We start from the raw sequence: 13,993 nt of genomic DNA on the forward strand, positions 1-13,993 counted from the left end.
ATGGATGGATGGATGGATGGATGGATGGATGGATGGACAATTGCAAAACTTCTTCCACACACAATACAGCATTTATGTTGTAAAATTGAACTAAAACCAAATGAATTTAGTTTGGCAATATCTCAGTAAAGCAGGCATGCATACTCTTAAATGGAGAGTTTGTTATTCAGTGTTAGGCCTGGTTTCATTTCAATATGTTCTATTTAACCTGATAAACCTTAAATAAAGTTCAGTTCTTCTACTTTCCACTTGCTCTTCACCTTTTAATTCTAAATTTAGTGCACTTATCCTCCCCTAAGTTTTCCAGATAAATTCTAAAGTGCTAATTTGCTTGGTTTAATAAAATTTTGGTAATCTGCTGTTAGGAGTTCTTCAAGTAGCTGCACATTTTTATTCATTCTCTTAGTTTAACAGTTCCAGTTTCCTCTCTTCATGTTCTCCACCCATGATGCAGTGCAGCAAATGGCTTATTTGGTTCCCAGAATGCATTTCTACGATGAACTTTTTAAAATCTACTATTCTTCCTGATTGAAGCCCTACCATGGTCAATTAAGCAAAATCAGCAACAGTTAGCAACAGAGTTAGCAGTACCCAACAATTATTAAAACAGAAACCATGAGTGATAGTTCTTAGTTATATATATAGTGTATAGTATGACTTAAGCTAAATACAATACTAATCAATCTCATTTTGTTTTAAGAACTCTTTAACATGTAGACATTTCAGAAACGTAACACTTTGTAAGCAACAGAAAACTCACTGGTTTGTCATTGTGAAAAACATAAGAATAAAGAGGCTTTTTTTTCTTTTTTTTTTCTTTTTTTACCATTTCTTAATCAACTCTATTACTAATCCAAATCTGTTAGATTGTGAAGAAAACAAGATTATGTTTGCACAGCCCTGTTTTAATTCCATCCATCTATCTATGCAGCTTAAAATCCCAAAGAGAAAGCAAAAAAAAAAAAAGATCAAGGTTATCTTAAGTGACTGTAATCAGATTCTGAACTCTTAGGAGCTGCTGAACATGCTCTTAAGGGCCAAGCCTTGGTGTCTGTCTTCTGATCAGGTCGTTTCTGCCGTTTCAGCCTCTCAGGATGCAGCCCACGACATCGACACCATGCAGAGATTTAAGGTCAGTACAAGGGGATCAATAGTGCGGGCGTAACCTTGCCTTTTGCCACGATAGCGTGGGCGGGTGACGTGAGATTAGAACCGGCCATGCAGAGTTTTCTTCCTGGATCCCTGCAAAACCACCCTGAGGAGCTTCATGACTCATGCAGTGACAGTTTAGCACAGCAGAGGGAGTAAATGATTACAGGACGTGTCGGTGCTGCTCCTCTCTGCAGTGCCTGCTCCCAGGCATGAGCATATTGCTGCCTGTGCAGTCTCAGGATGATGAATTAGAGAGATTACAAACACCTTCCGTTCCTGTTTCAGGGATGAAGCCCTGGCTGCTTTAACTAGGTTTCTCTGCTAGCTGTTAATGCACAGGAGAGGTGACGCTTCGCCTAAAGGCACTTTGTAAAAAAATTTTTCCTGCTAGTCATAAAATGTATCTGAAGCACAGTATGTTCTCACAGTGGAGGTGAAAAACTCAACAGAAATGTATTGCTCTGGTGAACATTGAGTTTTTTTTTTATTTATTATTGGAGATCTTTATTTTTCTGCATTTGTTTGCTTTGTTTCCAGACTACAAATTGCTGTATTATGATTTCTGTTTACCTTCACTCAAATGTTCTTGTTAAGTCGTTTAAGATTAAGGTCCACTCACCATATTAGTATGTCATTCCACATTACATTTTAATTTAAAAGTTACATTGAGTATTTTTAAGGGCTTCCTATTAACTTAGGAAATTTGCTTCAATGACTGAACCAATAATCTGATAATAAAAGTTATCATTTAATTGTTAGCGGGCGTTGCAGGACAGCCAATATGCACTTAGAATTTAAAAAGCATCAAAGATAAATGTTTTTCTTAAAGGGGCAGCATTATGTTTTCCAGGCACAAGGTGCCCCTATATAAAGTAACTTTTTTTTTTTGCCATCTGTTATTTTTATGTTTAAAACAGACAACAGGCCCAACAGAGAAATTGGGCCTCTGTCCCTTTGAAGGGACAGTGGCCCAATTTCCTGCTCTTTCTGAAATTCCACCTTGAGGAAGTCATCACAGCATGGCTCCTCTATTAATCCTTTAACAAAGTTTTTACCAGCCTTGCCCTGAGAAGTATCTACTATAATGAGCTCAGCAGATGCACGGTTCCACTAGGTGTCTGCTAATTGCTGCTGGCTAGTCTGAAGGAGTGGGGAAGTTGTGGTGGAGAGCAGCTCTGTAAGTGGCACTCTGTCTTGCGCAGGTGAATGGTTACCATTGAGATTAAAGGATTTCTCAAACATGCATGAAAAAAATCAAGGCAACACTCGAGGCCTGTTTTTGATGAGGGGATGACATAATATGATGTAAAGCTCAAAAAAGTCGACCTTATGTAATACTAACCCTTTACATAGACAGGGATGCTAACAAAAATATTAGCGTTTACAGAGAGGGACAGAATTCTAACTTAATCAGTGCTAATTTTTCCTGTTTACGTACAAACTAGCTGCAGTACAGATACCTTTCACAGGAAGTTAGAATAAGTTGTTTTAAACAAAAAAGTTGCTTTGGTTTACCAACCATTTAGGCCAGACATTGGAAAGGCCTGCAACATCATGTTTTTAGCAAATAATAACCAACCTTTGTTTATACAGCACAGAATACACCAAATCTATAAATCCCAGAATGCACTGGGACAGCCATTGCTAATGAAGTGCATCAACCCTTCTGGTTCATTGGTCTCTTGTCTGTTAATATATGAAGTCAAACTTGAAGCATGTACTGAACAGGACTAATCTGACTGAAAAAAAAGGTCAGAGTATCTTTTGCTGCTTGTTTAATGTTTAATTAACAGACATTTGCAGACCTTTCAGCAGGGAAAAATGAAGCTTGAACTTTTTAGTTAATCCCGTCAACGCTGACTTGGAAAGATCTGATCAAACTTTAAAGTGGTGACACACTGAAGGTGATGCATGACTGTGTGTTAGCTGCTTCAGTATCACTGAATGCACCAGCTCCACTCGCCGTGTTTAACAGAGCATGTAAGTGTGAGCGACTCTTATGTGTGAGGAAAATTATCGAAAAAGCCCAAAGGAGTCGTCTCACTGATGCGCGAACTCACTCAGTCGTGAGAATTTACACAACCAGACACTGATATCAAACACGTATGAACTTACCCTAGATGGCGGCTACATCAGACTTTTTTTATCAGAGTCTTCACAGTCACAATGTTTTCTATTGATCTATTCTCCTATAATTTAGACTTAGTTGTCCGAAAAGTCGTCTTCAGGCAGGTCTGCATGTCATGCCCCAGCTTGGTCCGGCCTGCTCCTATTGTAATAATTGCACCACAAGTGGAAAAGCGAGTCACTGTAGTGTCTGGCCCACCATCAGTCCAACATGAGAGGGGGGAAAAGCTGCCCAAAGGACATTTGTTGTTATTATTTTCCAGTATGTGATTCCAATCATGTTGAAGAACGAGTGGTCACCGACTGAAACATTAAAAGCAATGATTCCTGAAGCTGTTGGCAAGCTACGGCTGGAAAGCAAAATAAACAAAAGATGCAGCTGGTCTGGGTTTGTTTCCCATCAACAATTCTCTCTCTCTGCTTTTTTAAACTCCTTTGTGGATTTGTTGTGATGTGCTCTGAAATGTAACTGCTGTGAAACAACTGGAAAGTAAATGTGTCCACATCATCATTTGAAAAGTGTTGCCTGTGATATTGTAATTTTTAAAATGTATTTCAACAGCTCGCATTGACACAGTGTTGATTTATAAAATCATAATCAAAAACACAAAGATCCCGGAGCAAGTTATTTGTCATAAATCCGTTTTTATTATCTGAGGATATCAAAAGGATGGTGCACAATCTCTGTTGCACACTCTTATCTAGCACTTTAATTCTCAACTAGATTTAACTAACAACTTTGGAATTGCTTTAGAAAAGAAAAAACAACCCCAAAAGAATCATATTTTATTATAATGTATTTCTGTGCTTTGAGGGGGGGAAAAAGAAGATAACTCTGGGAACTCTTGTACAAATACCAAGGTTTGCTGTAATTCATCAAGTTGTGTCTAATGGGCTGACAACGCTGTTTGCCTCTGCTCTGCTGCAGCTTTTTAAACAAACTTTTTTATGGTTTATTTAAATTTTAAGTCATATTATTTATTACAAGCAGCATTGTTTTGCTATAGATGGACAGTGGCTCCTCCTTCAGTCCACAAACATGACTGTTTGGTTAATTGGTCTCTAAATTCTTAGATATGAGTGTGTGCATTGTTTGTTTCATCAATGAATTTAAGACTGTAAAATAGATATTTGGTACATAAATACTATGCATGCAGCGTTTTGGGGAAATTGTAGTCATCCATTTTAAGGAGGGCTTTGGATTCAACATGTTGGAATGACACACAACTTTATGAAATGTGTGATGTGAGAGCCAAACAAACCATCATCCTCTTATTACTTCCTGTCATCTTGTTCTTGGTTTTTCCCAGTAGTTACATCCGGTAACTACTGGGATGTACTGCGATGCAAAAAAAGTATTTCCATTGAAGTTTTGCAAAATACATCTTTTTGATATTGTTAAAAAACATGTCACGCTAGTGCAAAAAGTTTTTGTCAAAAAACCTGAGTTGTTTTCAAAATTGTAAATAATGTTTTAAAACTCAATTTCTCTGTAGTCGTTATCTACAGGACTTTTGAAAAACTAAAAAAAAACAGCGGCTGAGTTTACTATCCTGATAAATCTTTGTTCCTGTCCATTGTGCAGTCATGGGCGGCACAAACAGCCCTGAGGCCACACTTTGGTTTAGATCAAAGCGTATTCATGTGGTAGGATGGTCCAGACAAAGTCCAAACTTATTTATTTTCATTTATTTATTTCAAACATAATAGCAGTATAAAATAACAGAAAATGAACAAGGAATGCAAAAGACATATTTTTGTACCACAATAATCTTAACATGCTCAGGTCGCCAGTCTGTCGCAGGGCCCATGTTTAAATTTTTTATTAAATAAAAAAAAGGAAAATCTTGACATAGGTTAAATAATTTTCCATTTTAACTGTAGACTCGCCAAACACACATATATCTAAATATATGCATCTATCCATACACACACACACACACATATGCGTGTGTGGGTATGGATGGATGTATGCCTCACATTAGTGCTAACTCTAACCCATATTTCTGTATTTTCTGAAAATGACCTCCTTATATTTCCTTTTAAATTGTATTAAATTTTGACTTTAACGCTTCATTTATGTTGTTCCATAATTTCACACCATGAACTGAAATACAAAAGCTATTTCTAGTTGTGCTTATACTATGAATCCTTGAGTGTGAGTAACCCCTTTGACTTAAGTCCAAATGAGAATCTGTGACAAGACTAAAAACATTGTTGATGTTCTCAAGCCAGTCCTACTTAGTTTATCTGTTTTGCAAAGAATGAGCAAATATTACAATCTGTAGACATGCAAAGCTGGTGGCTTTCAGTTTTGTTTTTTGCCAAACCCCCTGAAAGCTAAAGCTTTTGTATTGCACCTCACATATGTGCACTACTTTGTGTCGTCCAATCATAAAAAATCCCAATAAAATAAATATAAAACTTAAACAAGCCCAGCATATGATTGGGCTATTTTCAGCCGCAGAATAACTGACTGTTTATCTGGTGTTACAGTGTGACGTGTGATCACGATACCAACCCTGGGTTTAATGATCACAAGGCAGTTAGTTCCTCAGTTGTATTACTTGTTAGGAGGAAGAGTTCACCGTTAGTCTGGACTTTAATGGGATCTGCTGTCAGTAACGCAAGCGTTATGCGGTGCTCAACATATCCCCTAACATGCGGAAAAGGATGTTAGACGATGCTAGAAGTCTAAGATCACATTAGTGTGATGCCAAGATGCAACACAGGAGAGGACTTTGCCCTCTGAGGTGAGCTAAATTTAAGTGAGAGTAGACAGATAACTGCAAAATGAATTGGAGCCATCTGTCTCCTTTCCTGCCAACCCATGACTCTTTCCTTTTCATCTTTATCCCCCCCCCCCGCTTTCTCCCCTGTCTACTCTCCTCTTTCTTTCCAGTCCTCTCTCTTGTCACATTCAGCTCATCTCATGTCATCAATACGGCAAACTGAGCATCCCTCTTTGTCTCTGACTGGAGAGAAAAGAGCCTTCAAAGCAAGTCAATGCTCAGGGGTCATTTATTCAAGAATTTTTTATCTCTCTTTACCCACCTTTCCTGTGTCTCTTCCTAAACGATTTCCAGGTGTCCCATGTGCTAAACGTGGCCTATGGAGTCACCAACCTGTTTCCAGATCAGGTGGTCTATAAGACGCTTCAGATCCTGGACCTTCCAGAGACTGACCTCTCGTCACATCTGGAGGAATGCGGCTCCTTTATAGACCAGGCCAAAGAGCAGGTACACTTTAAAAATACACAACATCTCACTGACGTTGAGTAACACTTGAGGCTTCCACATACTTTGGTGCATTCTTTAAGCCATTCAGTTTCTGCATGCACTGTTGGCAGGCGGTTGAGATTTCAAAGTCGAGAGTAGCGATTGCTGAGCCTGGTAAAAACCCCCTTTATTACGCTTTGCTTTGTACATTGAGTCTGAACTCTTGGCTGTTGAGAAACAAATGCTTGCTGTAGGCGTGGACTTTGGTTAAGTGTCCAATCGCTAACTTTTTTCCCGTGACATATGTGAAACGCCAGTTCAACACTCACCGCAAATTGCCAACACTGCAAACAGCCATCCTCCACTGTGAAGAGACAAGAGGCAAACCGAACGATGTGGCTGTTAATGTTAATTCAGTATTTGGAAGCACGGTCAACTCGGACTGAGCAACTTCGTTCACTTCCTTTGCTGCCATTGCTAAAACAGACAGACTATCATTCTAAAACAGTTTTCGCTGATTGAGCCAGGAGAAATTCTGCCAAAGACAATCCAAGTCAATGGGACAAAGGCCAGGCTGAGCTGTGAATCAAGATTTTAATCAAGTGGAATTGCACAAGATAGCGCTAGCCAGACTAGCAATTGCCTGCATTTATTGCGACAAATTACCGTAAATTCCGGACTACAGAGCGTACCTGATTATAAGTTGTACGAACTAATTTTAGAAAGAAAATCAATTTTGTACTTGTATAGGCTGCACCGGATTTTAAGCCGCAGGTATCTGACTTTCTATGAGATGTTATTTGTAAAGGCTACAACAGCAAGATAAAGTCCAAGGGGATCACAGGTCAGAAAAAAGCTTTAATTAAAAAAATACATATAAAGAAAGTGGGGGTAGTTATCTGAGCTTAACCTTTATCACCATAACATTTACTCTTGCTGCGCAGTTCGGAGTATTTCGGTTCAATTAACACAAAAATATGCAACCTACATTTTCTGACAGATTATCAGGAGAGCAGGAGTTTAAGTTAGCTAATCAACCACTGTGAGTGTTCCTGCGCAATGATTAAGATTCAAAAATATAAATCTGAAACGGACAGAATGTTCTGTTTGGTGTTTTGACGTACTTTTTTGCCTGAGGAATGTTTTTGTGTTTTTTTTGTTTTGTTTTTTTGTTTTAATCTTTGTTTGAGTAAACGTACAGAAGTTAGAGAGTTTTTCCTTGAAGTCGGGAGGGAGCTGCTGGCACAGCGTCGTGCGTGCGCGGACGGACAGGCCTTTTTGTCTCATAAATCTAAAACACCACGATGGTCCGCCTCTGAAATCTTCGATTTTCATATCAGTGGCTATCGCTTTAGCCTTCAGCCTGATCTGCACAGTGGAAACACTGCGGCCTCCTACTCGCTGTGTGTTCACCCAGTCTTCAACAGAGTTTTCAAGTTCTGGCCACCTGCTGTGGTTACCTCTGAAAGCTTTTGTAGTCTTTTTGCATCGAGTCAGTTCTTCACGCTGTTGTCTCCACCGTCTCACCATTGACTCATTTATGCCAAAATGATGTGCAGCAGCTCAATTTCCTACTTCAAGCGCCAGATGAATTGCCTTTAACTTAAAACCGACATTGTACAAATGACTGATTTACAAGACCGTAACTAACTGTGAAAGTGAGCATGATGTATCGCACAAGTTCATCGAACCTCTGTGAACAACTCTTCAATTTTATTCTCAACAATTTCTACTGTTTTTAGCGCCATGGAAAAAAACAAAAAAACAAAACATGTACTAGCCGCTCCATATTATAGGCCACAGTGGACAAAGTGTGGAAAAAAAAGTAGCGGCTTATAGTCTGGAATTTACAGTACTTCATTTCCCACAATCTGAATGGATGTTAGCAAGTTTGATGTATGACTTGTAATGACTTAACCAACTTGTTCACATGTGATTTTAATTACATTTTTATTTAATTTAAACACAGCAATTGCAAGATTGTATTTGTTTGACATTAGGGGATTACCAACTAAGTTTTGCTCACATTTGTAATGGAAACAAAGATATTATATATACCATGGATATTTTCTGTTAATTCAACACTTGCCAGTGGACATATTTCTTCTTATGGTGCAAAGTGTATCAACAGCTTGAAGAATCCTAATGTATCTCAGAAAAGAAGTACTCACAAACACACTCATCTGCGTTTCAGAAAGAAAAACAACTGTGTGAATCGTTTCAAACAGATCTGCATCCACTTTCTCTCAGGGGGTTGTCACAACCTGAAAACGCCTTCTTTCATATCTGTCGGCCAATTTAACACACACAGTTGTTCTGCATTCACACACTTATCTGCAACTCAGCTCAGCACAAAGGAGAGCAGCATGGCGGTCCGTTTAGTTATTAAAAGACCCCGACTTTTTCTGCACCATTCGGCCTTTTAGTTATATCATATATATCATGTTTGTGTTTCCTGGAACAGACTTGTGGTTTGACTGTCTGTGTGTGTGTGTGTGTGTGTGTGTGTGTGTGTGTGTGTGTGTGTGTGTGTCAGAAGATTGACCGTAAGCAGAACATAATGTGATGTGAGCTCTGATATGAAAACACTCAACTGGAGCACAATGAAATAACAGGAAAACAAGAAACTCTGACAAAACCAAATTAAGTCTGTGTGTTTGCTGTGATGGACTATGTTGTCGAGGCAATTTTCCATTTGCAGAAACTTTTATTTATTTCTAAAGAAGCAAAACAAGGCCTGACATGTAGCCAGATTGACTCCAGAAGCCTTTACAGATGTCAGGAGAAACCAGATGAGACTTCTTGATGGATAAAAAAACTTAGAAAATGACTAAAACAATGCTGGGTTTTTTCTCCCTGTGATGCTTCATTAGATTAAATCATATTTTAGCCAGAGGAGCTGATTGATTGGTTTATTTTTTTTTTAAAGCAAAAACAGAGGCAGCAGTGACAGCACTTCAGTCCCAGAGAGGCAGTTTAAATCTCCCGTCCCTCAATGGGTATTGATTGACACGGAAATCAAAAGTGTGCTCAGAGTTTCAGTTCCGCTCCATTTCCATCTGAAAAAAAAAGAAAAAACAACTTTATTGGCCGAACAAAAGAGACAAACGTGTCATAGTGGCGAGTTTCAGAGGTCAGGACTGGCGCACGTTGTCTAACGACGTGCCACAATTTTTTAAAATCTGCTCCCTTGTCAGGCACACTCGGCAGAAAAATAATTACATCAACATTAATATTAATCATTTTGCAATTGTTGACTTTGACGCATGGCTTTTTTCCATCTCTACTTGCTTTCAGAGATTTTTTTTTATTTAGGAAAACCAGAAATAACAGGTTTCCAGAGGAACAAAGAGAAGCCAAATGACGCTTCCAGCTGTGATTCCTCCAAATGTGTCGCCACGGGAAACATGACAAGCATTTATCAGAACGAGATAATTGTTTTTAAATAACACAAAATGTATTTACTCGCTTAACATTTATTGTATCTGGCTAGGTGAGATAGCAGGTTTTGGTTTTCTGTCACAGCCTCAGTAAACGCAAGTTTTTTGTTTTTGTCTCTCTTTTTAATAAATCATGACGGGTAAATATGTTTGTCTCTCATGAATTTCTGGTTCACACTGTCTAATTATCTTTTTACTAGCAATGCAGTAATTTCACCAAATACAAATTTTCTAAACCTAAGATGCTAAAGATAACATTGTTATCTTAAAAACAATGAATGCTCTTTAAACAACTCATTGTTAAAGTTTTATTACATATCTGATGTTAAGACTGAAACACTACACCGGAAACTGGATTATTATGGGAATAATAAAGAATTTTAATTATTTTTATTCTGATTTAACGTCTTGTCCAAAGAAAATAAGTTGTAATAATTGTTGCCATTTTTCCTAAATCAATAAATTAAGTCATGTTTATTTGTATAGCACATTTCAGCAACAAGACAGTTCAAAATGTTTTACATCTTAAAAACACAAAAATAAAAAGTTATAAAAACATCATACAGTCAGCAATTGAGAAAAAAAAAATCATGTTGTCAAGTGCCATCATCAAAATCATCAATACACATCAACTATGTTGGTCAATGTTCCAGTTCTGTTTCTGTTACGCCCGAATATCTGACCCACAGACAAAAGCCGCACACAAAGACGACAATCCGGGTTCATTTCTGCTTCTGAAACAATCTGATGGGGCGTTAGAAAAGACTGGTGTATTCAAGTTAAACTAAAATATCGATTCTATAGAGAACATCTAATGCTGGGAATTCTGAGCATTGGCTCAATATGCTCAAAAATTGGTTTTAAAATGTGTTTAGGTTTTACGTCTTTGCCGCTACTTGTTTCTAGCATACTGCATATCATATTAGTCCACTCAGCCACTGTATGTATTTTGGATAATTCTTATTATTATATTTATTTATTTAAGGAAAGGCCAGACAACTAAGGTAAACTTAGCCTGTATTGGTGACTTAAATCACTTAATGCAGGTGATTTAAGTCAGAATTTTATAACAGAATTTTTATACAATATAAATTGATGGAATTTGATATGTAAGGAACCTTATAGAATTGTTTTAAATTCATGTTCTACTGGTTACACTGCCTTTTCCCTCTTGTCAGTCACATAATTTAAACAGAATCTCTGGACCATTTGAATAGAAATTGTATTGAAAATTGTTTCTGAATCAAAAATTGTTTCAGAATTGAATTGTGACCCTAAAAATTGGAATTGAATTGAATAAATTGACATAGAAAAATTCACATCTCTATTGGTAAACAGTGCTACATAGCAGCAGCATTACCGAGGTTTGAATTTGTTTTTTTAAGACTTTCTCCTCTTTAGAGAACCAGTTCAACGTTTATGAAAATAGTCAACAAGTCATTTGTGTTTGCTGTGAGTACGTTGTTGAAATGACAGTAAATCTGACATTTCAACAACAATAAGTGTGCATGTTGGCGTTCTTTCGACTGGCAATATTCAACACTTTTGCCTCAGTGGTCACCACCTGGTGATCTTTGTATAATAATATATGGGGTAATTTGAATGTTATAATAGGGCTTCTATAAAGTTTCTATCAGTAATTGGTCCCATACCTGTAATAGTCATATATTTTATTTAAGTAAGTTTGCAGAAAAACCATAAAAATCTAGAACCGGAGAAAAGCTAACAGTAGTCAGACTGGGAAAGAAAAATATCTTTCCTGTTAATTAGTTTCCCCCACTGGTAAGAACAGTGTGAGCGCAATGGGGTAAAAATAGACCCATAAAAATGTTTTGTGTTGTTCTTTCCTGGAAAAGTACCTAAAAACAGGCTTTATTAGGGGCCCAATTTGACTGAACATTAGCTTTACTCTGCAAAAAAATGTATCTTTCCCAGCAAACTCAGTTGGATGAAACGTCTGCATAGCAGTAATGTAACTTTAAAGCTTTGGGTGCAAAATCTTTTGAAAATACAGACTCCATGTCAACAGTGTGTGAAAAGTAATAAAAAGTAAAAAGTAATACTTACGGAAAAGTAATACTAAACAAAAATAATAAAATAATATAAAACCAGCGTGATGCATCTCTACGAAGCGAGCGCAAAATTTCCTCACCGGGCTGAACCTGCATGATGAGGATAGCGCTGGTTCGTTAATCACGAAGGCACCGGCCAACCAGGACCACATACATAAACTTTACAGCAGGGGTGTCCAGAGTCGGTCCTGGAGGGCCGGCATCCTGCGTGTTTTAGTTCTCTCCCTGGTTTAAAGCACCTGGATCAAATGATGGCTCGTTAGAAGCCTAAGAAGAACATTGACTTGCTGGGAAGGTTGTTACTACAACCAGGGAGAGAACTGAAACATGCAGGATGCCGGCCCCCCAGGACCAACTTTGGACACCCCTGATTTACAGGGAAGACAGAGCCAGGCGCTGGGGGGTCTAGTAAAGCATGGTGGCCGCCAGGCTTATAATACACTGGAGTAAACCCTGATATTATTTTAGTGAGTTAAAAGTAAGACCAGCTTACTTCATTTTGTGATTAAATATCTCAGTAAATGTCTTCACACTTAAAAAATATATATATGTTAAAACACTAAAGTCTGATGAGAGTTGATTTATGCTAACTGATTGATCATTATATGTGTTTTCCTCGTTTTTGTGTTTTTCCTATAGGGCGGAGTGGTGATGGTCCACTGTAACGCAGGTGTGTCACGCTCCTCCTCCATTGTGATCGGCTACCTGATGTTAAGGGAGGGGCTTTCATTTGATGATGCATACAACCTGGTGAAGCTGGCTAGACCTTCAGTTCGACCAAATCCCGGTTTCTATCAGCAGTTACAGAACTACAAGCCATAAAGGACGACAAGACAGCTCCATCTGTTCTGACCTTTACTAAAATAACAGTCATGTCTTCTAAGGAGAGGGATTTAATGGCATGTTAACAATATAAACACTATGGTACTGCAATGTTTTCTCCATAAGCTTTGAACTGAAGCAGAACCATGAAAAGCTATTTACTGTATGTCTTGCTAATCTAACCGTTTTGCACATTAAATCATTTGTGAAATAAACATTGCAACTTGCTTCTGCTATTTTAGTGAGATTGTGAGGATGTGGGTTTTCTGTACGTTTGGTTCATTTTAGTCCTCGTGTTCGTGTCACGCCCAAACATTTGGAGGTTAAAAAAAAATCAAAAACCAAGCTTATAAATGATAGCTTTAATATCTTTATTTCCAAGGACATAAGAGCAGGACACGTTTTGTGGTTTTTGTTCATTTTAGTCCAGAAAGTACCACACAGTTATAAGCCAGTTCTGCTCAGGCAGTACTGTTTGGGGTGTTGCGTGAGTTCAGCTCACTCTGTCAGTCTAGTTTGCTGCTAAACAGCATCAGACTTATTATTCCACTGTTTCAGATCTCGTTGTCTTGCCTCATTACAACAGGCGATGTGCTAGATTTTCAGTCCCACCAACTTAACGCACTCATCCTCATTTCCACTCACCGGCTTTGTGGTTTGAGTCAGCCGCAGAGTGCTGCTGCTGCTCAGCAGAAGAAGAGGTGGAGGTTGGTTATGAGCCAGACACTTGGAAGAGCAGATAAGTTCAGCCAAATTGGTTCCTATTCCTCCTGGCCCTATAAAGGTCATAGATTATTTAGCACCACTTTAAAGCCGTGGACTGATTACAAAGATCAAGCTTCCATCTTGATTTAAAAAAAGTAGTGAAAATTAGGAGCGTCTTATTTTATTTTGCCCATGAACCATCCAATAAATACATGACTCTGCTTTTAACAGTCTTTAGATGAAAATCAAGTATTGAACCAGTATCTGACAACAGAGCCAATATTCTGTCTGTGACAGCACTTGAGCGTAGGGCAGTTTGGCCTTTTCTTTGCTGTTGTTCAATGGTGTATCACTGAGGACTATCAGCTCCGAAGCCAACTCGGGCTCCCCTGACATTTTTGTGACATTTTACCGTCTGGATGTGACGGCTCTCGGTATGGCACAAGCTGCCCCATCT

The 13,993-nt window shown here is 38.3% G+C and overlaps 1 protein-coding gene across 2 annotated transcripts in view; it reads left to right on the plus strand.

Moving 5' to 3' along the window:
• The window catches only part of LOC106936075 (dual specificity protein phosphatase 19-like), a 22,849-nt gene extending 9,779 nt beyond the window's left edge, over positions 1–13,070 (plus strand). For both annotated transcript variants that reach the window (XM_015016870.1, XM_015016868.1), the window contains 3 exons: positions 1,086–1,132; positions 6,366–6,518; positions 12,649–13,070. In XM_015016870.1, the coding sequence (XP_014872356.1) occupies positions 1,086–1,132; positions 6,366–6,518; positions 12,649–12,831 (383 nt within the window). In that variant the 3' untranslated portion in view covers positions 12,832–13,070. The remainder of the gene's footprint in view (positions 1–1,085; positions 1,133–6,365; positions 6,519–12,648) is intronic.
• Positions 13,071–13,993: the final 923 nt, after the last annotated feature.

This window comes from Poecilia latipinna, unplaced genomic scaffold (genome assembly GCF_001443285.1).
Source record: "Poecilia latipinna isolate Pla-1442-1.1 unplaced genomic scaffold, P_latipinna-1.0 Scaffold2074, whole genome shotgun sequence".
NCBI lineage: Eukaryota > Metazoa > Chordata > Actinopteri > Cyprinodontiformes > Poeciliidae > Poecilia > Poecilia latipinna.